Source organism: Equus caballus, chromosome 10, assembly GCF_041296265.1.
Source record: "Equus caballus isolate H_3958 breed thoroughbred chromosome 10, TB-T2T, whole genome shotgun sequence".
Classification (NCBI taxonomy): Eukaryota; Metazoa; Chordata; class Mammalia; order Perissodactyla; family Equidae; genus Equus; species Equus caballus.
In genome coordinates this window covers 2,130,001-2,154,597 of record NC_091693.1, presented here as the reverse complement: position 1 = coordinate 2,154,597, position 24,597 = coordinate 2,130,001, and the positions used below count along the sequence as shown (strand labels likewise).

The following is a 24,597-nucleotide window of genomic DNA, read 5'->3' as shown; positions in this document are numbered from 1 at the left end:
CCACCAAGCTCTGCCCTTCGGGTTGGCCAACAAACAAATGGCGAGTCCACCCGTGCCGAGAGCTACTTCGTGGTCAGGGGCACCGCATCTGGCCACACACTTCAACCAGAGCACGCCAGGCTCACTCTAACAAAGCCCCAGCTTGGGCCAAGGAGCAAGTCGTTGGTCCGCCCGGCCCTTTCCCACCCAGGCCAGCCTCTGCCCGAGACTTGGAAAGCTGCTCTCCGTGCAGCCTTGTGGCACCGGCAGCCCCAGACCCTGCCAGCAGCTCTGTCTAGTTGAATGATTGGCCACTCAGGCCATAAATTAATCCAAATCTACTGGGGGGATCACTCAGACTGCACCATGCTTTCCTGGGGGTCATGAGCCCTCGGGTCCCCTCCATGACATTTGGGATCCACTGCCTTTGCGTCAGTCTGTTGTAGGAGCCACACACCAGATGCCTTCAGAGCCAGGCAGAGCACAAGAGTGTGCTCAACAGCGGGACGGGGGCCAAACGCCTCTCCTAGAGGACAGCCACCGCTTACAGCCAGCCAGCAGTGGACACGAGGACCTCTGACTTTCTAAGAAAATACTCACACCCTGATTTCTACGTGCAATATCCTGGTTACTTCAGAACTTTTCCAAACATCGAGAGGGCCACAGTATCTATCTGCAGACGGGGTCTGGACTGGCAGCCAGTTTGAAACGTATGTCTGGGAAAGGACGCCCAGTAGTGAGCCAGTCACCCACTGAAGGAAGCTCGTAAGGACAAGGGTGGCCTTCTGTGGGGAAACTTCTCACAGTATTTTAAAGGAATAAGATGTGGGCCCAAACAACGTATTTCTAGGAAAGAAAGTTCTGCTAGAAAAGGTGTAATAAAATACAAATCATCAGTTCATCATTCCAACAGACTAACGAAATTATTGGAACCATCTTACATTAAACCAGCTACCCACTGACATATGGCATAACATATAGATTCAACTTTGGAATAGCATTAACTTCTCCAACGTTGTATCACAAATGTTTAGAAATGTACCCCAGTGGTTTAATTAGTTCATGTGCCTACTTTGACACGGCCATGTCCTTCTTCCTTCTGAGCCTCCACTCGGTGCTTGCTATGCCAAAGGGACCCTCGCTGTCCTGGTGAGTGACTCTGGAGCATTTCAGAGCAAGTACCCAAGCACCTCTCCAAAAATAGCAGGCGGATTCATATTACTCTCTTCGGAAACCCCTTTACCAAGCTTTTAAGAAGTGCTTCATGCTTCTAACCTTTTTGTATGTGTGTGCTAAATCTCCAAAAGGGTTTTTACTTTTATGTTGAGTAACTGAATATTTTCCCGTATTTGCATCCTCTGTTTGATATTTATTTAGTCTTTCTACATGTCTTTACTTAGTTAATACCAGGAGAGATAAATATGGCGGTGCCTTTGCAGCGAAGCTTCAGTACATTAATATAAATTGTACACTAATTCCCCCAAAGCATATATATGTTGTAAACCTGAAGACTTTTCACACAGCCGCTTATTGCTAAACAGCGCCTTGTCCAGAAGGGGACAATCTGTGTCTCTAATTGCTGTCACTGAAGCCGAGATTCATTATGTGACTTTCCCATTAAAATGTGAGCATTAATTTGTATAATGAAATATCACCCTCTGCAGTGTTCATTAGCCATGCCCTACTGTATACGGCACACTGTTAGCTACCTAGAAACTGTAGTTAATTTCACTAATGGATATTTCCCTACTTAGTGTTTGGTAGGAAATTTATACTGTAACGTTACCTCTCAAACTTTTAAGGAAATTTAAATTCAATCAATTATTTCCAACAAAAGTTTGGGATGTCATTAAGGCAGGAAGAGCACGGATGGGGGACAATGGAGGAAGAAAATGGGCTTTCAGTTCACCTTAGAAATAGAAAAAGGATGGAATTTTAATTCAAAGCAAAAGGGAGAAAAAAGAATCATCTCCTTTCGGGCAAGTGGGTCTTTTTTTCTCCATCGTTACTCAGGTGGCTGTCCCCCACTAAGGACAACAACACACGCTCTCACTTTAGAAAAGGGAACCGGAAAAGCACCCATTTGAACCAACCCATTCTGAACACTTTTCGACGTGCTTTTAGAAATGTTAAGTAGCCTGGCTACCTCACCTGCAGAGGAAACGCTCCCCTGTGCATCGGGCGTCAGGCACCTGGGTCGGGCCGGCTAAACCTCCACGTCCACCCCCATCCACACACCAGTCCGTGCTCACTCGGAAACTCTTTGAAGATGAAAGGCAGTTAGCAAACCGGGCGTGAGGGTTTCTCATCTCCTGATGCCCGCCGGCGAGGAATCCGCTCCACGCCATCTTCCAAGCGGGGCTCAGGGCCTCCACATGCCACGGTGGCCATTTCCCTGCCTCACCACTTCCCTGACCTCATTGTGCTGGTGGGGAAACTGAGGCAGGCAGGATCAAGGACGCCTGGCCTCAGGCCAGTCTGAGTAAGGGGTAAAGGAGGAGCCAGAGGGCACAGGACTTCCCTTTCAAATCGCCGGGAGGCTGCGTCAACACACCTTGTGGGTCCAAGTCACCTCCTCTCCTCCTGCTGGTGAGGGTGTGGACACACACTGTCAAAGAAATGTTGCATTAATTCCTAAAACAAGCCAAAACTTCACCCAGAAAAGTTAAAATATCAATACAGCGCAGCGGTTAAGAGAATGGGATTCCAAATTAGGCAGATCTGCATTGTGACCCCGTAGTCAATGCTGGGCAACTCCGAGTGGGTAACTTCACATCTCTGAGGCTCAGCCCTCTCCTGCAAGGGGGCGGGGTGGGACCTGGTCACCGAGGAGGCGTGAGGATTAAGGAGTGAGTTCGAGGGCAGCGCTTACACAGTGCCCACACCTGTGAGTCTATAGAAAGTGCTGGCTACCCTTGCTATTAGCGTTGTAGTTACATCCTCCCTGGTGGCTCAGTTTTTCTGCAGTCGTGCTGTGTAGACACTGCCTCAGTCCTGAGGCAAGATAACTCCCAGCCCCCACCCTCCGCTGGGCACACAGCCCTTTGGGGGTGCTCCAGGAGAGAAGTCCTCCCACTTCCGCGATCCTCTTTGCTCCTGTCAGGACAAAGAAGCCTGGTGTCTGGTGACAAGAATGCAGGTGAGAGCCGAGGAGGGCACCCCTGTCGTCCCACTCAGCCAGCGCCCAGGGGCCGCCTTATGGAGGCACACACCCGGAGTGGGGGGCAGGGCTGGGCGTGCTCCTCAGCCCACCCTGAGATCCTGGAAAACTACCGCTGGCTTCCTTCCGCAAATCCATTCCCGAAAGGAGCTCCCCGACTCAGGGCCGGAGGACCAGTGCACGCAGCACGTCAAAACCAGATTAATAAACCACTTGCACAATTTGAGAGGGAAAAAACTAATGAGATTTATTTTTAATTAGTCCCTGAACTTTCATGCCTCCAAGTTTTCACGAGTGAGGTTGCTTATTACATTTCTCTACGATGGTCATTCCTGAAACAATGGGCACCTCCCAGGAAAGCCAACACACAGGAGAGCCGCCCAAGGGAAGCAGCCCGGGGTCCCGCAGCCAAGGCATGGGTGTTACACCCGTCTGGGGCTTAGGTGGGGAACACACATCCCTCCAGCCTTTCAGGAATTGAGCAGCACCTGCCTACCTCCTGTGCACAGAACAGACACCCTGGACCCTGGAGACTATCCCTAAGGCAGGGCTGGCAGAGGGGCAGTGAGGGAAAGGATGGAGTGCATTTGGGGGCAGCCGGTAATTAAACGATTGGCTCGCCTTGGTCAAGGGTAACCTAGGGGACATCCCTGCCTCCTATTGCATGCTAGGACTAAATGTTTGCTGACGCATCTCTGTGATGGTTAATTTTTTTGGGGTGAAGGTGAGGAAGATTGGCCCTGTGCTAACATCTGTGCCATCTTCCTCTATTTTTTTATATGTGGGATGCCTGCCACAGCATGGCTTGATAAGCCATGTGTGGGTCTGTGCCCAGGATCCAAACCTGTGAACCCTGGGCTGCAGAAGTAGAGTGCATGAACTTAACCACTACACCACCCGGCTGGCCCCAGTGTGATGGTTAATTTTAAGTATCAATTTGACTAGGCCGCGAGATGCCCAGACAATTGGTTCAATGTTGTTCTGGGTGTGTCTGTGAAGGTGTTTCTGGATGAGATTAACATTTGAATTGGTAGACTAAAGCAGATAGTCCTCCCCAGGTAGGTGGGCCTCATCTAATCCGTCGGGGGTCTGAAGAGTACGAAAGGCCGAGTAAGGGAGAATTCGCTCTCCCCACCTGACTGTCAAGCTGGGACCTGTGTCCTCTCCTGGCTTCGGACTTGGATTCAGACTGAGACTTACACCCTCGGCTCTCTTGGGTCTCCAGCGTGCCGAATGCAAATCTTGGTACTTCTTAGCCTCCGTAATTGAGACAGTTCGTATAGATATACATACTGTTTCTCTGGAGAGCCCTACTACCAGCTGCTCTCTGAGTCCGCACTGACTGGCTCTGCAGTGTCTCTAGAAGACAAATGGCACATGTCCGGCGATGGGGTCCTGACCAGCCCAAGGTAATGTTTCAAACGGGAGAGAAGTTCGGCCTCCCCTGGGTGGGCAGCCATCAACGTCTGCCCTGCAGGAGCCAGGGTGGGGCGGCCTCTAGGATCTGAGGGTCACTGGGGACTCCCGGGGTCCTCCAGGTGCCCCCTGCAGTCCCACACAGATCTGGCTGGAGCTGAGGGGGGAGCAGAGGAGTTCCCGCTACCTGCAGGCTCCCCCAGCACCCAGGTGTTCAGAGCACCCTGCCCGGTGCATCTGCTCAGCGCCGCTCTAACAGACAGGTGTTCGGTGAAGAAGAGTGGTAATTGAGTTAATGTAGTGGAGTTAAAAAAGGAAAGTGGTTTTTATCGGTTGACGTTATATGATCAAGACTTCTCAAAAAGATGGAGTAGGACAGAAAAATATGGAGAATGTAAAACCTCAGATCCTGGCTAATTAAAATATATTTATTAAACATTGGATATTTAAATGTGCTCCTATGAGTTCATTAGAGAAAAACTTCAAAAGACGGCATCTTGGAAAACATATTCTGTTTCACAGACTGCCGTCCTCTGGCCATGTCACTTAGAAATACAGACACACTGAGAGGTGCTCCCCACCCCTGGAGCCCCATGTGAACTCGTTTATTAGCAAATCACTTGATTTTGATTTTTAATTACTCATGTAATCTACACTTTTGCATTGTCATAATGGATGTTTACTTTGGTGATTTATAACATGTAACACTTTCTGTTCTATTTAAACGCACAAGTGTAAGCATTTTCCAACTTCTTTGTTCTTTGATAAAAAGGAAATTGATCTTTATCTGGTTATCATTCCGCCTTTTAAACACTGCAAATGCTGTTTCCGAGGGGGCTGGTGGTGTGATGTTTCCATGGCTTCTTTCATTTTCTCCCTTATTCCGGGAAGTTTCCAGAATGCCTCTGTCCACGGCCCTGGCTTGCTTTTCTGTGTCTCCAAAGACTATTGGTCACAAACGTCAGAAGTTTGTGAAGCAGAAGTTTGGGAAAAATTATCTTTCTAAAACTTCCAAAAGCAGTACCCATTTGCTTCCACCCGGGTTCAGCAGGACTTCTGCCAGCTGTGGTCCTAATTTACCCAGAAACATTCCGTGGAGTGCCCACTCTTACCCACAGGCCAGCCGGTGGGGGTCGGGGCCCACAGGGTCGGCAGAGCTCCTGGTTGGGAAGCATTGCCCTTTCTTTCCTGACCCACACTCCCTGGCAGGGCCGACCCCCCCACCTGGCAAACCTGGCCAGGGGCCTGTGTCTACATTAAAGAAAAGGGCGGTATCTTAGGACACCCCTGGCCAGATCACCACACACCTGTGGACAACCCAATGCCAGGTGCCCTGGTGGACTGCCTCCCATGACCTGGCAGTCTGTGGTCCCCCCCTAACCACCACCACAACCCAAGGGGACCTGGCTCCAGTGTGTAGAGGTTGGGCGTTGGCACAATCTGAGAAAGCCCGATGTCTGAGCTGCCTCAGCCTGATCACTGAGAGACCTCACCGAGAAGGGGAGGCTGGCGCCAGTCTCTGAGGATGAGAAAGCAAGCCAAGCCACCTGTCTGGCAGAGATGTGTGAAGATCCTGAGGCAGGAACTCAGGGACCCTTACCGAGCTTCTGGGGAGGGGGCTCTTCCATCTGCAACCAGGCAGCTAGCATTTGCAGCCTGGCTGCCATGCTGTGGCTTCTGAAGGGTCTATGTGTTCAGGTTGCCTTTCCAGAAGGACCACGCTTCCCCTGGGGGAAGGGGCCACCCTCCCCACTGCACTGGGCCCCTCTGTGCCGCCTGGCACAGGGCAAGGCTTACAGGAAGAGGGCCACGCACTTAGTCTCGCATTCATTCTGTCAGTCCACCCTTCAAATACATTTATTGTGCCTCCCCTAGGTGTAAAGTGCTCTTTAAGCCCTGGGATTCTGGAAGTTCTAGCAGTTAGAAGGATGGACAATATTGCCCCCTCAGGTTCTACTTGGTGGGAGACAAACGATACATAAGGAGATGAACAACGGAACTAACAAGATCATTTCAGAAAGCGTTAAGTTTATGAAGAAAATAAAGCAGGAGCGAGTGTGAGGGATAACGTGGACACGATAGTCAGCATGGTCTCCCTGAAGAGGCCACACTGAAGCTAAGCCCCCAGTGGCCACCTGCAGGAAGCACGTCCCGGGGGGAGAGGTGGTGGGGACGAAGCTCCTGCTGCAGGAACAAGCAGTCTGCATCGGGGAGCAGGAAGTAGGCGGTGGGCGCAGAGAGACGGGAGGCTGAAGAAAGTGCACCATGGGATCAGAGCCCCCCCAGGACCTGGGAGGGGGATGGGAGCGGGGGCCTAATCTTAGGAGATCCCTCTTTAGCCTGGGAGGACTCCAGGAAAGAAGTGACCCAGGATGGGGAGGGCAGTGGCCCCACACAGCTGCGCCCCAGGCTATGAAGATAGCTGGAGGCCCTCTGCCACCTGTCCTCAGGGCTCCTCTCCGTGTCAGGGAGATTTGCGGGCACCAGGTGAGGTTCCAGGTGAGGGGCTCCCCGTCTTTAACCGCACACTGCACCTAGGTCCGCATGCACTAAATATCCTGCACAACCCTGAGCTTTATTGATTCCTGGGGAAATAGACCACAATTATTTTTGAAAATAGATGGCATATTTGTCTATCCTCTGAAGCAGCTCATACTCCCATAGATAAAGTGTCAGGAGAAAAATCAAAGAAAATGGAGGTGTCCATATCTCAGATAGATTTTCTTTTTGTATCGGCAACGTTCAAACAACTAGCAGAAAACCTAAAAAGAACCATGACCGAGGGACAAGGCAGAGAGACGAAGAGAAGTCCTCTTACGAGGGGCTAGGGTGACGCCAAAGCAGGAGAAATGATGGAGTGGTCCAGCAGCCGTTTCCTCTTGTTTGGTTAAGAGCACCTCAATTTTCCTTTTGAGGAGACCAGCGGGGAGCCACCCATCCTCCATTCAGTGCGGTGTGAGGGACTGTCTCCACCTGTCCCGTCCCAGATATGGGTATGTAACCATACCCCGAAGCCAGCCCACCCAGACTTCAGGGGAGCTGCGCTTTCCCTTTTACACTTGGGAGACCCTGAGCGGGGTTCCTGTCACCTGCACCTGAGAGATGCGGGTCGTTCAGAGTGTGGGAGCTGCTGTCTCAGTGCCTCGGAAGGAAGCCGGCAGCAAAGTCTCCTGGCGCCCCACACAGAGCACCCCCATCCCAGACCTGGACCACGGGAGAGCTCCTTCGACACACCCGGGTCTCATCTGGGAAGGCGATTGCGAAGTGAGGAAGCAGGACATTAGGGTCAGTTTGGACCCATACAGTGGTGTATAGACAGGCCCAGGGAGAACTCAGCACCAGTGAATAAGTCGGCGTGGACCGGAGACGGGCGCCGGGCAGTCCCGGCCTCCTGCTCTGAGCTGCGTCCCGCATCTCTCACCTGTGTGTATCCTGAGGTGGACCTTGAGGTGGTGGGATGTCCGGAAGGTTTTCCCACAGTACGGGCAGTCCTTCATGGCCGAGCCCAGGCTCCTGTCGCGGAGCAGCGCGGGCTGCTGGACGCCGGTGGATCTCCCAGCCTCCTCGCCGATGTCTGCAGCGGAGGAGAAACGTTCTCACATCACTTCAGCACATGTCAGAAGTTGTTCGCACCAAAACTGCTAGCACCACACAAAGTTAAACATGTCAATACTACACCTGTCTATTTCATTCTTTAAATCTGACAGAATGCTGACAATTCATGTATTTTCTTGTTATTCTCTTAAATTATTTCATCTTTCCTATCATCATTTTAAGCAGCATATGGTACCTTTATATTGAACTGAATTACACAAGAAAAGAAACAGCTGTGTCAGCAGCTGGTTTGATTTCTTCTTTTGCTTAGCTCCTATTAAATATTTTTTTTGGAAAGTTTAAAAATGTTAGTGTTTGTTGAATGTGATTAATTTATAATATGGACTAGCCAGAGAGTTTGCTATAGGATCGAAATCACATTTGCATTATATCAAGCAACAAACGAAAAAAACGTGTCTCGGCTGAGTCCCTAAGACATGCAGACACACGGCTATTTCGGGACAGGAAAGAAAATTATCCAAAACTGATCATTTCTTCCTTGTAGAGTCTTGTATCCATCACTAGCTGGTGTAATCTCATGAAAGGGAGAAGAAAAAGTATGGAAATGCAGTTCCACAATTAGCCCATGATAAACATACAGTGACATTTTCAAAGTCATGTGCAGAAACTCAGCTGCAGAACTCCCATAAACTTAGACCACTGCAGTTAAATCTTCGTGCGGTGGCTTGAGAACTTCCTCTGTAAAGTATCAATACAAATTTTCCCTCCTGCTGTTATTTGTTATGTAACCCAAACCATTAGAAAATAGCATAAAATTTACATACGGCTGCCTTCTGCACAGAAATGATGGGACATAATAGTAAATAAAACTGTGAAAATATCTAGTGGTTGGAGGATACGTTATTGCAACACCCGAGGCCTGACATCACACTGACAAAGAGACGACATCAGGGGAGCAGGGCAGGAGCTGGGAATCTGCATCTCCGGGCAGGGGAGGCACGCGAGGCTTCTTCTCTGGACTCGATTTCTCCCTGCCTTGCAGGCCTCCCCGCACAGCTGCAGGCTGACCGCCTGGCACAGAACGGAAGGTCCTAAGGCTGGTGGGTTCTCGCCGTGGCCTCCAGCCTGCCCTCTGGGCCTCACGGTAGATCCAGTAGGAGAACAAGGGGGAACTTCTGGGATAATGAGCAGACCTGTGAGTTCTGCAGAGAGCGGAATAAACAAGGTTTGGACCTTCTAAGCAATGGAAAACGCAAATTGCTTTCATTTTGCAACATCCGTTCCTAGTGTTCTCTAACAGCCAAAAGCGACAGCCTTACAGGCCATGAGCAAGACGAGCGCATGCGCACTCAGTTCTTATGTGGATGTTTGCTTTGAGCAGCCGTGGCAACCCTTTGGCTTGGAGCATCCTCTCTGCCTTTGGACTATGCAGGACGATATCGTCACCCTGGAAAAGCTCTTCAAAGGCTCACTTTTCATCTTATTCTCCCAACTCTTCCAACCCTCCTTGGAAGAGCTGTTCAAAGGCTCTAATTGCCCAGCATTTTTTTTCCTCATAATTTTGAGAGACTGACTTTTTGGGAGGACTGAGTTCACCCACATCTGGAACTCACCCTGCGTAGACCTAAGTTTGTGGTTGCCCATACGAATGTGGGAACGTGACCAAAGATGGCTATTGATAAGGGCAAACAGGCACAAGAGCGTGTTGCAACGTCACAGCAGACAAGTGCCCCACATGCAGCCACAGCAAGGCACTCCACACTGCAGGTGAGTCCACCAGGGGCTGCGGCCACTTCTGTCTTAAAGAGCCAGTTTGCCCACAGCCCAGGAGAACAATGGCCAGGTGCCAGTTCCAAGTCAACTGCATCCTAGGTTAAACAGCTGGAATGCCGTCTCCTAACCACCTTCTCGCCCCCACCAGCCCCAACCTCAGCATGTTGCCTGTGTCCTCCCGCCATTAATCAGCTTTCATTTTGTGGGGTCATGAGGTCAGCCGAAAACAATAATGAGCCTGATTATAACGCTGCCTGAGAGTTCCCCACAACGTAGTTAAGACAGCCTGTTCAAGGGAGGAGGCCAAAGCTGTCAATGCCAATCATCGCAGCACTCAGTGCCCTGGAGGTTGGCTTCAGGACAGAGGTGGGCGGGCGTGGACTCTGACTTCACATTGTCGCAGGGCCACCAGCTCCCTGACCTGCACCAGCGTGCCTTCCCCGGCTCTTCCTTCAAGGACCCACTGTGATCAGCAGCAGTGGGCTGTCCAACAGAAGCGAACAGAGAGAGTGAGGACGCACCCCGCTCTCTCTCCATGAGTCCTTGCCCAGGGCGTGCTGTGGACAGACACACGGACAAGGCGGCGCTCCTCGCCGCTGTGGAAGGCTTTACGGGAGCTGGGGTGAGCTGCGTCTCGCTGCATGTCGCTCCAAGTGATGGCCTGGATCTGTTTTCCTTTTATCTTTCTATCTTGGATATGTGTGGCCCAATAAAAAGAATAAATTTGTAAGATAAACAGCTTTCTTTGCAGATTTAAGAGTCTAATTTTCACTTTACACAAAAATGGATTTTTTTCTGGAGGGCCAGAGGCCTATGGCGTTTACTCTTAGACTAATCCAACTAGAAAAACAAACTCTGAGCAACGATGAAGGGGAATTGTGGGTGGTCCCAGGAAATGTCCAAGAGGCTGCAAGCCAAGCACAGGGAAGGCTGAGGGAGCTCCAGTCGCCTGGCCCACACTCCCGGGCGTGCGTGTGAGTCGCGCTGCGCCTGGGCGGGGAGCAGCGGCCAGCACAGCGCCCTCCATTTGGCCCAGACCCACCGAGAACTCCAGAGGCTCGCTCAGAGGGAGAGACCGGCTACCCTTGGCTTCCAGCCCACCAGACTGTGAAAGCTGGCCACTGCCCTCCTGCAGCACTCCCCAGGATGGAGGCCTGAGGCTTTGCCTGCATCCCACACGGCCAGCAGGCAAAACCATCAGTGGTCCTGCTTACAGACAGACCAGCTCTTCCTCAGCCCCCCAGGAAACAGGCAGCAGAAAGGAAGGAGCATTACAAAAATTACGTTTGTGGTCCTTTGTCAGACTGTTTGTGGAGTGGTTTGAGCTTTATTTTAAATTTCCTTTTCCTACGACCTGCAATATTTCTTCCCTCAGATCAGACACTTTCTGTAAGTGTGATGGGTAGAAGGAGGTGCCTGTATGGACAGAGGCCAGCCTAAGACCTGTCATCTGCTTCTCCTTGCACATCCAGGAAAGGGGGGCAGCCCTACCAACGCTTAGAGACCGGGGTGTCCTGGCAGCCAGGGCATCTGGCTGCAGGCTGAGAAGCCATCTCCTTGCCTCAGCCTGGGAGTGCTCTGGCCTCATATGATGGGGAAACGGGGCTGAGAAATGACTCCTGGGATCCCTGATTCTTTTCCTGACCCCACTAAATAATATGGGATCTATTCTTCAGAAATGGATGTCTTGTATGGATGCAGGGAATAATATTTGAGAGGGACACAGGCCGCCCTTCTAGAGTTTCAGCCTAGAACCAGTGAATTATAATAGGTATCAAACGCTCTGCGAGCTTACTCCTGATCCTACAAGCTAAGAAAGAAGAAATGGACCCAATTATGATTTCCAGTTCTGTTTCCAGAAGCTGTTATTTGGAGGTGAGCAGACCTCAGACGCCTGACCTTCCTAATTCTGTCATCTCAAAGTCAGAAACCGTGCCTCCTACATTTCCATTTGCTTGTTCCAATCCTCTGGGTGTACAGCAAGGCGAACCCAGATCAAGATGACATGAAGGGGCGTGACCTTCCCTGCCAGAGGGAGGGGGAGGGAGGTCCCTCAGTGGTGGCTGAAGGAGGAGCCAGGGGGATTAAAAAAGGCCAAGGATCATGTTAGAATCTTCATCATCAGTTGGACAAAGAACCAGATGCTTAGAAAGGTAAAACAATTGTTCCACAGTTAAAGCCTGGACGCACGTAAGATGCGATCAGCAGCTGTCTGAGGCCGTCCCGAGGTTGGCTCTCCTGCTGTACACAGATACGATCTGATTTTGATTCAAGGTGCCTCATTACGCACTTTACATACATATATATATGTTTGGAATTTAAAAACTTGGTTTATGAAATCATTTTGTATTTTAAGTGTCGATTTTCCCCCAAGTCAGCTTTAAACACTGAGCTTCCTTGGTACATATTTAAAATAGGCTGTTTTGCCAAGAAGGCTGACTCAGGAGTCAGCAGGAGGAATCTCCTCCCTCAGGGTTCCTGATGCCTGGCTTCCCTTCACCTCCCGTCCTGGTTCCATCCGTCCAGGGGTCTGGACTTCCTGGGCCCTCCCCCAGGCCCAGCGCAGGCTGTCTTACCCACCGCCTCTTTGTGGCCTTTCATTCGCCAACCCTATCCTCATCTCAAGCCAAGGAACTGGGGCTGGGTCTTCGAGAGACAGGAGGAAACGACAATGAAAGGGATGGTAAGTGCTTCTAAATATTCCAGGTGCCCCTGCTTTTCCCAGCTTCCTTTGCCCTATGTTGAGACCAGGCGCAGAGACAGCAGGCCGCTGCTACCACCCCTTTCCTGTCCACGGCAACCTTGCCACACGAGGGTTGAGGTGGCAGAATCACAAAATGGAGGGCACCTGGGTCGCTGAGTCACCGATGGACAGGAGCCCACCCATGCCAGACTTTGCATGAATGAGAAAAAAATCTTGGTTCTGCTAAGCCACGGAGATTTGGAGAGCTGTCATTGTGGGCGGGGATCAGGAACCAACTGAGTCAGCCTTCTATTGGTGAGGACTTCTGGGTTTAAACTCATCTATCTTCCAGGTCGTCCTTTTAATTCAGAGAATGAGAGCGAGGACGAGAGCCAGGGAGAGGCCAACAGAGGCAGAGTGAGACAAAAAAGAGGAGGCACAGAGAGGTTTCTTTTTAAACTGTGCATGGATCCTCAGGTCCCACTTCTTCTTAACGCCAGGCAGCCTTACCCTTCATATACCCAAAAGTACATTTTGGAATGATTTCCATTAAAAAAAGAATCATAATGACGATGATGATGATGATGATGATGAAGATCATGACGGTGATGACGGCAAATCCACACAGCGCGTGGAGAGTTACCCCAGCAGCCTCACATGACCGAGGCAGCCGTGTGTAGCCCTGAGCGTTGACTACTTCATGACTTAAACGCCATGGATTTCCATTTCTTTGGAACTTCTAGTATAACAGTGAATACACTTTCCTAGATGAGTCGTGCCATTCATTCTGAAAGTCTGCCTTGTGCAAAGAGCACCTCAGAAGCACAGCTCTCACTTCATTAAGGAAGACAAAAACTATTTGTGGGGTCTAAGAGCGAGCAGGGCCCCAAAACATCACATCTTTTAAAAATGTCTTGGTCCACATACATCAGTGCTTTAAGATCTTTTCAGGGGAGGAGAAATAACTAACACCTTGGAGAAAGTCCAAAGGAATGGATCGTTCCTCTGAAAAGCTTAACACTTTCCCTTACTTTGAAAACTTTAAAATTAACAGACTTGAATAAATCAATGATTACTGTGGTGGAGATTCCTGGTTAAGTGAAGAGTTCCTTTTATTTTTAAAAATGATTTTAATTTAAAGATAAGCATACAAATTACAACAGTGCTGCAAACAATTCTACTTAACTCCTGGAAGACGTAACTCAGGCCTTGGGTCAGTATGAATTTGGTGTCTCTGTGGTTTCCTCAAAGTCCTCTGGTTTATGATGGCCATATATAGTCATGTTAAACAGTTAGGCATTAATATGGATTGGCGAAAGCATTTGTTTAAATAGAGAGCTGTCTTAGAAAAGGACGTCCACTTGGGAGAGGACAGCGGCCGGCTTCCCTCTGGCTTCCTGGCCTCGGGACTGGGCTGGGCTCACCAGCAAGGCCCAGGGCTCGTGGCTGGTCCGTCAGAGAGGTGGAAAGGTGGAACGTTCTCTATCGCTGCCTTTTCTCACCTTCGACCCAAACTCAAAGCTGTGCACAGCTCCATTTGCTTTTGGCAAGACAGGATTTCTGGAATCGGGGAAATAGGTTATTAAACGGCTAAAATTTGGAGAAAAAAAATATAAGATAGCAGGATCTCAAACAGCTTCTCTAAAGCAACATTTTGATGAGTTAAGTGAAAATGAATCAGAAACACACGGATTAAATTTCCCTTAAAATACACAAGGGCTTCAAAATGAAGTGCGGTGGGCCAAATGTGTTTCCGGTTTTCCCAAACCCAGAGTGCTTCCTAATTGTCGGGGAGGGTGCGGAAGCCCCTGCTGGAGACGGGGCCACACGTGGGCTCTCTTCCCTTTGGCACTGTGTGATGCTGCTGTTGACAACATCCTCTGTAATCCTTGGGTTGCCAGCTCTCCCAAGGCCCTAAGGGCCGGCTGTGGGCAGGCAGTTTTCATCCCCAGCATGAGGACTATGGCTGTGGAGGCAGCGGGCAAGATCTGGGATCACAGAATCGAGGTGGGACAAGGCACCTGGGGGGATGTGCCTCTCTGGGCTCTGCACGCTCCTCTCTTCCCTCTGGCCTGGTTGGCGATGGTGGGCTGGGACCCATCCTGGAGACCGTTGGGGTGAGCCAGCACAGAGCAGAATCACCTCTGACCTGGCCTGGATGGGTAGAACCAGGCAGGAGAGTGAGTCTGGAGAGGGACGGCCCAGGGAACTGCCATCTCCTGGGAAAAGCCTGGTTAGTGCAGCGAAGGGACAGGCCACTTGTCCCATAGCTCTTTAGAATAACCCCAACTCCTTCTCATGGTCTCCAACCTCCCGGCTGCGTGGCCCCCACTGCTGCTCTGACCTCATCCTGACCAGACTGTCCTCCAGCCCCACCTCTGTGTTCTCCCTTGTCAAGCCCGCTTAGCTGGCTCCCAGCACGCTCCCTCTGGTTTCCTTCACAGCACCTCTCTCACCATCTGCAGACTCTAACTGACCCATGGGTTTGTCTGCTCGCTGCCTCTCCCCCGCCAGAACACAAGCTCCGCCAACAGGAGCCATTTACTGCTGGTTGGCGTCTATCCTCAGCACGTGGTGGGCACTCAGCCCACAGCCAGTGCACGACACATACTTTTTTTAAATTGTACATACTTTTTCCAATAAATAACAGACTCAGAGGAGGCAGGCAGACTGGAAGTCAGAGGCTCAGATCAGCTCCTGACTGCAAGGGGGAGCTGCTTCGAGTAGCCTGGGAGGAACTCCGCAGACACCAGCGAAATTCCAGAAATGCACCAGAGGGCTCGGCACCATCAGGGGCTGGAGTGTGAGGCCAGCAGGGTGGGCAGAAGGTCAGGGGAGCCCAGTGAGGCTTCCTGGAGGAGGTGGCCTCGGGTGTCTCCCAGCTGTCTCTCCACCCAGGTGGAAGGAACCACAAACACACAATCATCATCAGCAAGACTACAGTGCGCTTTCCAGAAGGTGGGGCGTGTTGCTGAGGCACCTTCTACAATCTCATTGCCCACTTCCTGGCTAAAAAGGAAAGTCTCACTGTCACGAGAAGAAACAGCCTCCCATACGCATAGGGTCTTTAATCAACAGAAGACTATAGTACAATAGATATTTTCAAAGTAATCCATGCCCCAATTACTATTGTAATTATTGCAAAATATTTGTTATGCCTTCCTTTTTTCATAATTTAAATTAAGTCCTCCTTTCTTTACAAGAAAAAACTACAGAAGTCTCTACTTTCAGTAAAGCATAAATTCCCAAAAGATTTCTACATAATTTATTTTCTCTGAAAAAAACTATAGCTTTTAAGATCCTCTTAAGATAATTTACAGCCCCCTCATTTACGGGTGGGGTTGGGGTGGGGAGAAGACCGGAGGAGATCTCTTTGATGGCCGGGTATGTTTCAAGGAATTCTTACCTAAATGACACTGAGAACAAGCTGGACCGATCTTTTTTGCAATGCGCTTGGTCAGTCGCCGTAACTTGCGGGGCCGAGGTTTCCCCCGGGAGTCACGCACACTGAAAGGACAGGGAGGGCTCGGCGATAACGCCTCCCCTGGAGACATGTTTTGCCATATTCTTTTTTAAACAAAGAAGACATCGTAAGCACCTTGCAATATCTTTCATTTAATCATTGGCAGAAGGCAAGTCCCTGATGAACGCTGGCCTGTGTCTTTCTTTTTAACCAGCTGAGTGATCCAAGCTTTTAATATAGCCGTTCCAATTATTGTAAAAGTCATCTAGCACCTTATAACCACAAATATTGACAGTTTATTGCACAACACATTCCTGACATTTGAAGGTCACACCATACATAATACATACTCTTTTATAAAAGTGTCTGGAACAAAGAGATACATGATAAGCAATTACTTCTCCCCGCTTGTACGTATGTACAGTTCGGGGCTGACTTGAGGTGGCGCGGGAAACACACACACCATTTTAAAGAATCTATTGAGGCAGCACGGAGGCACCCACGATGGATAATTATGGAATGGCTCATGGACGTGCTGCGGTCCGATCGGCTGGCCAGGCGTGGGGTCTGGGCAATTCTCCTCCTCCGAGTTTGGGTCACAATGCCACTTTGCCAGGGAGAGCCCTGCCTCACTTCACAATCGGATTTTCCCCCAAAGCCCCCAAGCATAACAGAGTCACAATATGCTCTTGTTTCCCAGATTGGTCTGCATGTGGCTGAAAGGAATTTTAAACATCCAGCAGGCCCGGTTCCGATGCACCTGCACCCGGAGCCTGCTGAGGTGCCCAGAGGGGTCCTGAGCACAGCTCTGCCACAGCCATGCTGTGCGTCCCCAGGGCTGTGGCATCCACAGAGACCTGTGGCACAGGGGTACCTGGCTGCCAGGCACAGGTGAAAGCAAAGTGGGAAGGGTGCTCCACCTCGGCTGAGGCCCAGGCCCTGCGGGATCCCCGGGGACGTTCTGAGGAGGAGGTCTGCCCACTGCCTCCCTCGCCCAAGGCCGCTCTGGCTCGCCCACTCGTCTTCCCGGCTTAAGTCTGACAACCTCAGTGGAAAGGTTTGCAGTCCAAAGCCTTCAGGTCAAAACCCAGTTCCACCAATTCTTAGAAGTGTAATTCTGGGCAAATTACATAAGCTCTCTGAGGTTCGGTTTCCTTATCTGCAAATGCGGAGAGTGGGGATAATTCATTTAGCACGGCGCCTGGTACAGGATATGCTCCAATTCACAGTAGCTGCTAACATAGTAGCTTTGAACAAGAACCTTGCCAAAGGGGCACGTTCCAGGCGGCTGGCATGGAGGCGGGGCAGAGACCTGTGACCACAGTGCTCCCGCTCCAGCGCCAAGCTGTGGACCAGGACACACGCGCAAAAGGTCCGGACTGAGGGGCACGTTCCTTTCCTGGAGAGTCCAAGTAGGAGTGGTTTCTCCAAGGCTCTGAAGACACAGGCGATTCTCCCAAGTTAACAGTGAGAAACAATTCGGGCTGCAAGTGAGCTCCCAGAGACGACAATCTTTAATCACAGATGAAGCGGCAAGTCGTTAGAATCTACACCGAACTCCCTTCCAAACGATGCTAATGGCTGCTGTTTGGAAAAAATACGTGTTTGTGTGTATGTAAATGCAAATAAACATATATGTATTTTAGAACTGCGCTAAAATAAATAACCGGCAAACTTTCAAGATAATCAAAAGCCCTTCCAAGAGTAATTTTAATTTGATTTCCAGAAGGAAAGCCCTAAAATTTAAGACATGGGACCAAAATGATTTCTATAAAGATGACGTGTTTATTAGCATTAAATCCCAGGAAAAGGGGCTTCCTTATAAAGAGCACATTTTTGCATCTGAACAGCATGCATATTAGGATGTGTGTGTTTCTTTAAGAAGCTATTCTGTTTTAGAGGGTAGCGGGTAAGACAGGGCCCACGTGATCAGGAGGTTGCTATGGTAAATATGCATTTTTTATTGAAGAGTAAACAGTGGCAGAAAACAAGTGTCAATTGCCAGCTCTGAAGTTACTGCCATTTATGAGCTGCACTGACTTATCCAGACCTTTTAATTTGAGAACATTTATCAGATGAGTACTATCATTGGATCAAGATTTAAAATTTGTTTGAATAATTGCTGAACCTTTCAATACCTTGCAGTAATAAATACTTTAGTTGATATATAAAAATTAGCAAAAAAAAAAAAAAATCTATCCAGCTTTGCCCGTCATGGCAGATAGATCTTCCCAGAGACCTGCTGCCTGACCGGTGGACCTCCAAAGGACAAAACCTTTGGCCCTGGCTCAGGCCACAGAGCAGAGGAGCCAAGGAAACAGCTGAGGCTATCCCACTGTCCATTGTCTCGGTACCTGCAGGATAAACAAAGCCAGAGCCGATGCCCTGGGGACTGGCCCTCCCGCCTCCCGTGGGGTGTCACTGTCCTGCAAGGCTGGTGCCCCAGGCTGCTGGAAGGGCGGTGGACCCTAGCCAACACACTGTGACGCTTTCAGTAAAGTTTTCACCGCTTTCCCCCTTGTAGAGGTTGGCAAGAGACTAATAGTTCTTAACAGGCAGCTTTGTTTTCCTCTGACATCCACGAGCGACCTTTCTCAATCACAAATCAGGCCGTGTTACAAACCTCAGATAGCTCCCGGGCACATCCTGAATGGGCCCTCAACCAGCTTCTCCCGCCAGGTGCAGAGTCTGGATTTTGTTCTTCTCTGACACTCGCTTTCCTTCCAGCTTGTACTTTGCACAGGACAAGGATATGATTCCTCCTCCTCCACTTCTGGCCCACGGGCGTCTGACCACTATTCACCCGACACATGCATGAATGAATGATGTGTGAATAAATGAACTGACCCTGGCTCCAGGCGGGACTAACTTCCTGGGTAGCAGCTTCGAACAGGAAGGTCAAGTCTGCTCATTCTTCCTTTGATCACAGATAAAAGTATCAAGTGTTGGCAAATTTCTCAAAGGGAACTTTCCAGGCTCTGAGAATTCCACAGACTAGTCCAAAGAAATCTTGACGAGGGACAAGGAACCAATTAAGCAAGATGAGTGTGTCCTCCACGGAGCCCTGGGAAAGAGGGGCAAGAACAGGCAGCTCCGTTGGCAGGGGAGGGGGCAGCAGCTGGATCCCAATGTCTGCAAGGCCCCCAGGCATGGGCAGAGACTGCCCGGCCTGAGGGACCAGCTGGGGCATGAGAACACCTCAGAACACAGAGAGCTGTTTCACTCCAAGATCTGAGTTCAAATCTCAATTCTGTAGTCCTGAGCAAACTGCTACAGCTTCATGAGCTTTAGTTTCCTTGTTTGTTAAACTGGATAATAATTGGATCATGGTAGTCCTCACAAAGGAATCTGTTGCATGAAATAGTGGGTTTGCAAGGCCCCAGTCCACCTTAAATCCTGCATAGGTATCATGGCGGAGTGGGAAAGTCACTGTCTCTGAGACAGCCAGCTCTGGGTTCTAAGCCGGCCCTGCCACTTCCAGCTATGTGTCTGTAAAAGCTTCCTAACCCAGCCCAGACTCCAAACGCTGTCTGTAAAGTGAGAACAGTGGTGCCTATCTGCAATCCCTTATGAAAACCAAGCGACATCGTGTGAGGAAAGGGCAGCTGGTGGATTCCCAACTGACCGTTCCCCTCCCCACCCGGGTCCAAGGTCCTCACAACACAGATGACCAGGACAAGCCAGGAGGTAATGCTTCATACACTGGCAATCACCACAGGAGCCCTTCACATGGTCAGCCCCTCCCGGACACACTCCAAGGAGGATTCCCATTGCCAAGCTGGGAAGATCATTTCCAATGCGCAAAGTGACACTAGCCCCCTGTGGCGGGAAACCCATGAACGAGGCCCCACTCACTTCCACATTTTCTAATCCCCAAATTATAGTTTATTTGGCACCTGTCCTCAAGGCACTCCCTAGACATGAGGGAGGGACTTCAAACATCTCTTTGAGATCAGTAAGTGGGGGGCAGGGAGGAAGCCCTGGGGGAAAGGTGGAGAACAGGGATGATAGGGAGAGAGAGAAGCACATGTTTTTGGCAGCTCAGGCCCTACCACCCTGTGTCCATCCATCCATGAGATGGGCAGTGTCAAATGTTGATGGGCAGCCTTACCTCTAAGCACCTCTGCAGAGCCCCCATCGATCCTGACATGTAGGCCACTGGCTCTTCAGTCCTGCATGCAAGGAGCCTACACCCCAGACACCCTCTGGCCAGGCCATTCCTTGTCCTGGGAAAGGGCACCCCAATGCTGAGGAAGAATTTTATTTTTTTATTTTATTTTTTTCCATTTTCTTCCCAAAGCACCCCCCCTCCCCCGTACATAGTTGTATACTCTTAGTTGTGGGTCCTTCTAGTTGTGGCATGTGGGATGCCTACTCAGCATGGCTTGATGAGCGGTGCCATGTCCACGCCCAGGATTCGAACCGATGAAACACTGGGCCGCCGCAGCGGAGCACGCGAAGTGTTAACCACTTGGCCACGGGGCCAGCCCCCTGAGGAAGAATTTTAGAACAGTCCCATGGGTCCTGGGCAGTTTCTTGGGACTGTGATGTGATGTGAGCTGGGCGCTTTCCTGGTGATGGTTAGGTGGGCCATGGAGATTTGGGCTCTGGGTCTGTCCAGGGAATTCCCAGAACTTCACGAGAATCCAGAGCCAGCACTCCTGGCCCTCCAGAGGGGGAAAGGTGAGAACTTTCTCCCTGATGGACCTCGGCATCTCAACACTCACTGGTCCTTCTTCCTGAAACACAAACCCCAAACCTCAGCCCCACCACCTCCATCTTGCCTGCTTAATCCCACTCATTCTGGAGGGTTAAGCTCCAACGCTGCTTTCCCTGGGAGACGTTCTCTGACTTCCAGACTAAGGTGGGTCTGCCCTCATCACCCCCCACCATCCTTCATGACACCTCTCAGGGTTTGGTACTTTGTGCATGCGTGACACCTGCTTAATTTCTGTCTCTCCCACTAGCCTGTCTACTCTTAAGAGCTGGGATGGGGTCTATTTTTCCCACTCTTATGTCCCTAAAACCTCCTGGCACAGAGCGAGTGCTTGGTAAATCCTGTTGACTGACTGACTGAATGTGTGAATAAATGAATGAATGAATGAATGAATGAGTGAATGATGTGTTGGGGAGGCTAGGCAGCCATTCCATGCTAGCGTGATCGAAGGAGGCCATTTTTTCCTTCTAAGTTTTTCACTGGCCTCTGTTGACCTGCCCCTCATAACAGGGAGTGCAGGTGACCCGCTCTGTGAGGACAACTGCAGCCAGCTGTCACCAGATGAAAGGAAGACGCGGGGCTCTGGTCTCTGTGTAGCCTCAGTCTCCAGTCCCCAGGCGCTTCTCCTGAGACTCCAGGCTGCTCCTCCAGGCTCTCCTTGAGACGGTGCAGGGCTCCCACTGCCAGCGTCTGATTCCTTCAGAGGAGAACTTGGCTGGTGGCATGAGCCTCACCTGCCCCACTTGCAGCTCAAGACTGCTCACAGTTCCTCCCAGCGCAGGGCCCTTCCCACCCGCGCCTGCCCGGCCGACCCAACATCCATGCAGAGGCTGGCTTCTGGTCCACAGCAAGGCCGGCAGCTCTCGGGAGCCCTGCTGCAGATGCTGGGCTGGGGGCACAGGTGGGCCGCTCCTGGCAAACAGCATCTCAGGTGCAAGGAGAGGCTGGGCCGGTGCTGGCCCAGGCCCACTGCTGGCGCAGAGCAGAGCCCAGGCCCAGTGGCAGCACATCGGGCCATTGGTTCTGCCTTGGTATTTCTGCTGAGTTTCTGGGCCTGAGGAAAAAGTCTGTCCAGTCATATGTTCTTGAGGGTGCCCCGCCAAACGGGTGCTCTGCGCGCACCACCAGAATGAGGGAGAATACTCTGCCTTTCCATCTGTGTGGTGCTCACTGGATGCTCCTCCCTCAGCCTGGAGCCCTGGCTCTTGCAGGCGCTCTCACGGCCCCCTCCCTCCGTTCTGGCCCCTCCCCAGCTCACCCCTAGGAGCCACCACCCCAGTACTTACTGCTCCTGCTCCCCTCCCAGTACATCTTTGGTCTGTCTGGTTTCCATGGCATCCCCAGCCTCAAGCAAGGTGCCTGGCACATAGTAGGCACTTTTTATTTTTTTGAATAAAGAACAACAATTTGACAAAGCGACACTACTTTCCCTGATTAGATAGTGGTGACTTTTCCTCTAATATGGAAAATCGCTCTCCCTTCCCTTTGGAAGCCCTTCCAGGCTGCTGTTCAAGGCAGGCTCACTCACAGAGTCCTGCGACGCTAATTTCTATCCCAGAACTGAGAGAGACAGCTAAATGTTGTAAGGTTATTCAAAACTCCTGCCCCTTCTCCCCTGACTTCTCCTTAGGGGAAAATTGCCCAGGAATACATTTCCTCATCTGTATGTTAAAGCACGGTTACAATCCACCTATCATGATTGCAATTTTGGGAATCAAAACAGAGATCCAAAACAGCAGTGTGATCTCCATTTTAGCCACATACATTATAATAAATTAAGTCACAGAGAGAGCTCTGCATTAACTGACTCTATCCCTTTAATACCTTATAGGAACACTGAAGCTGCCCTCCCTAGGAGCCCGGCGTGCCCTGCCTGCCGCCCGGGGCTGCCACGTGGGCGCTGTCCCCCACCTGGAAGGGCTGCTGACAGAGCCAGCTGCCAGATGATGGTGGCACCCGGTACCATGTGCTTGGAACTTTGACTGAATCACGCTTTGCATCATGCGTTCAAAACCACAGAGAGGCTCCCAGCCATCCTCGGCCAAGGGCAAGCAGAAGCCTCTGAAAAGAAGCAGGCAGTGCGGGCAGCATGCTGATGGAAGGGTCCTAGTCTGACACTTGTGGACACCTCACCTCGGGACTCAGACCAGGGAGGCAGAGGGGACACAAGTGTCCAGTATCCAGTGACCTCACCCACGTCCCTCCCGGGCCCGGGCCTCTGTTCCCACTTCTGCAACTTGTCAGGGCAGCACTCTGACTGAGGTCACAAATGGTCATCACACAGGGCTTTCACTTGCCAAATTTGTTTTTAACATTTACAAATTCAGGGCATTTCACGTGTAGTCTCGATTTCCAGAAACTGTTCTCTCACAAGGCTGGGTCCACGGTCCTAAGGAGCAGTGGCTGTAGGGCTGGGCAGTGGGTGCTTCCTCCCCACCCGGCCGTTCCATCATCCTCACTACCTGGCTGCCACCCAGCCCGCAGGCATCACTCTGAATTTGCCATCTCAGTCGAGATGATCCTGGACACCCTTTCCACCTCTAAAGATGGCCACAATAACCTCAGTTGAGCAAATAAGGCAGAAGCCTCCAGACTAATTCTCATAATTATGATGGGTCTATTATTTCAAAGCCAGCAATGATTGTGGGGTCAGGTGCTCAGAGGAAGAGGGAGAGAAACATACTTTAAAGCGATAGCAAATATCCTTTGCTATCATACAAATTGCATCCAGAAATGCTGAAACACGTGCTCACAACCTTAGTCAAATTTCAAAGAGGCTCAGCAGGAAGGGCAGTGATCAGAGAGAGAGGAGGAGAACCGAGAGCCATGCGATCTGAAGACCCTGTCCCGGGACTCAGCGGCGGGCCCAGCGGAGGGGACACTGACACCCCTCTCTGCTGCGCTGGCCTGGAGATCTCTCACTCACCATGCCTGACCTCCTCGTCTTCTCCAGGCGAGCTGTGCTCACCCTTCCCCCTTCGGCCCTGCAAGAGTCTCTGCCCAGCCTCACTCGTGCTCCCAGCACCCCTGCCCTCTGAGCTCTCTCTGGACATTTCTACACAATGACCTGCTGCTCCAGACTGCCCACTAATTTTTCTCATGTGTTTTGATTCCCGCCTGCTTACCAAGAGGACCCCGTGGGTCTGCCTGTCTCGTAATCACCGACAAAGCCGATGAAGGGCTGGCCCACAGAGTCACTCAATAAACACATGTTGGTTGACCTTTCCATTGTGAAAGACACTGTTATTATCTCCTCCAGGGCTTTCTTCGTAGGGCGTCCTCAAGGAGAAAGGCAGATCTGACCAAGAGACCGAAAACCCTTCAGACTTTCTGGCCTCATTTCCTGCTGGGTTGTGCCTCCAGTATTTGCTTGGTTGTGAGTCGATCCATCCAGCCAACAAGTATTCAGGGATGCTCACTCTGTGCCAGGCACAGGCGCAGGGCGGCCCGGAGCCGCACCCAGGAGCACTGTGGGGGACGACTCTCTGGGCTGACGTCTATATCATGTAGTGAGTGGCCCAGTTCTCTCCACGGTCCTCGTTTGTCTGCGAGAAGTTGGATCACAGCAAACACGTCGATGGAACCTGCTTCTCCTTTCTGCCCTCGCTCCTCTGGGGACAAGCTCTGGCCTGTGTAGGTTCTTTAGCTGGGTCACTTTCTGAATTATCTTCTTTCACTCCTGGGACTTTCTTTAAGGAGCAGAAGGGCAGGAAGCACTGGGCGTCTGCCTCACACCATCCCTGTGGATTTGTGGCTATGGGGCAGAGCCCAAGGAAGCCCCTCTGTTTTATCAACGGAGCCCAGAGGTGTCCCTCTGCTCCTGCGGCACTGGCTGACATCCTACTTTGTGT

At 50.9% G+C, this 24,597-nt stretch overlaps 1 protein-coding gene across 27 annotated transcripts in view; it reads right to left on the bottom strand.

Annotated features, from left to right (window-relative positions):
• The window catches only part of ZNF536 (zinc finger protein 536), a 420,879-nt gene that overhangs the window by 149,590 nt on the left and 246,692 nt on the right, over positions 1–24,597 (bottom strand). For 13 of the 27 annotated variants that reach the window (XM_023649470.2, XM_070222842.1, XM_070222848.1 and 10 more), the window contains one exon: positions 7,977–8,129. The exons of 6 other annotated variants lie outside the window; for them this stretch is intronic. In XM_023649470.2, coding sequence (XP_023505238.1) covers positions 7,977–8,129 — 153 coding nt within the window. Of the gene's footprint in view, positions 1–2,533; positions 2,588–7,976; positions 8,130–24,597 lie in introns of all 27 variants that reach the window. 8 more of the 27 variants (XR_011421801.1, XM_023649465.2, XM_070222846.1 and 5 more) reach the window with 1 other exon arrangement.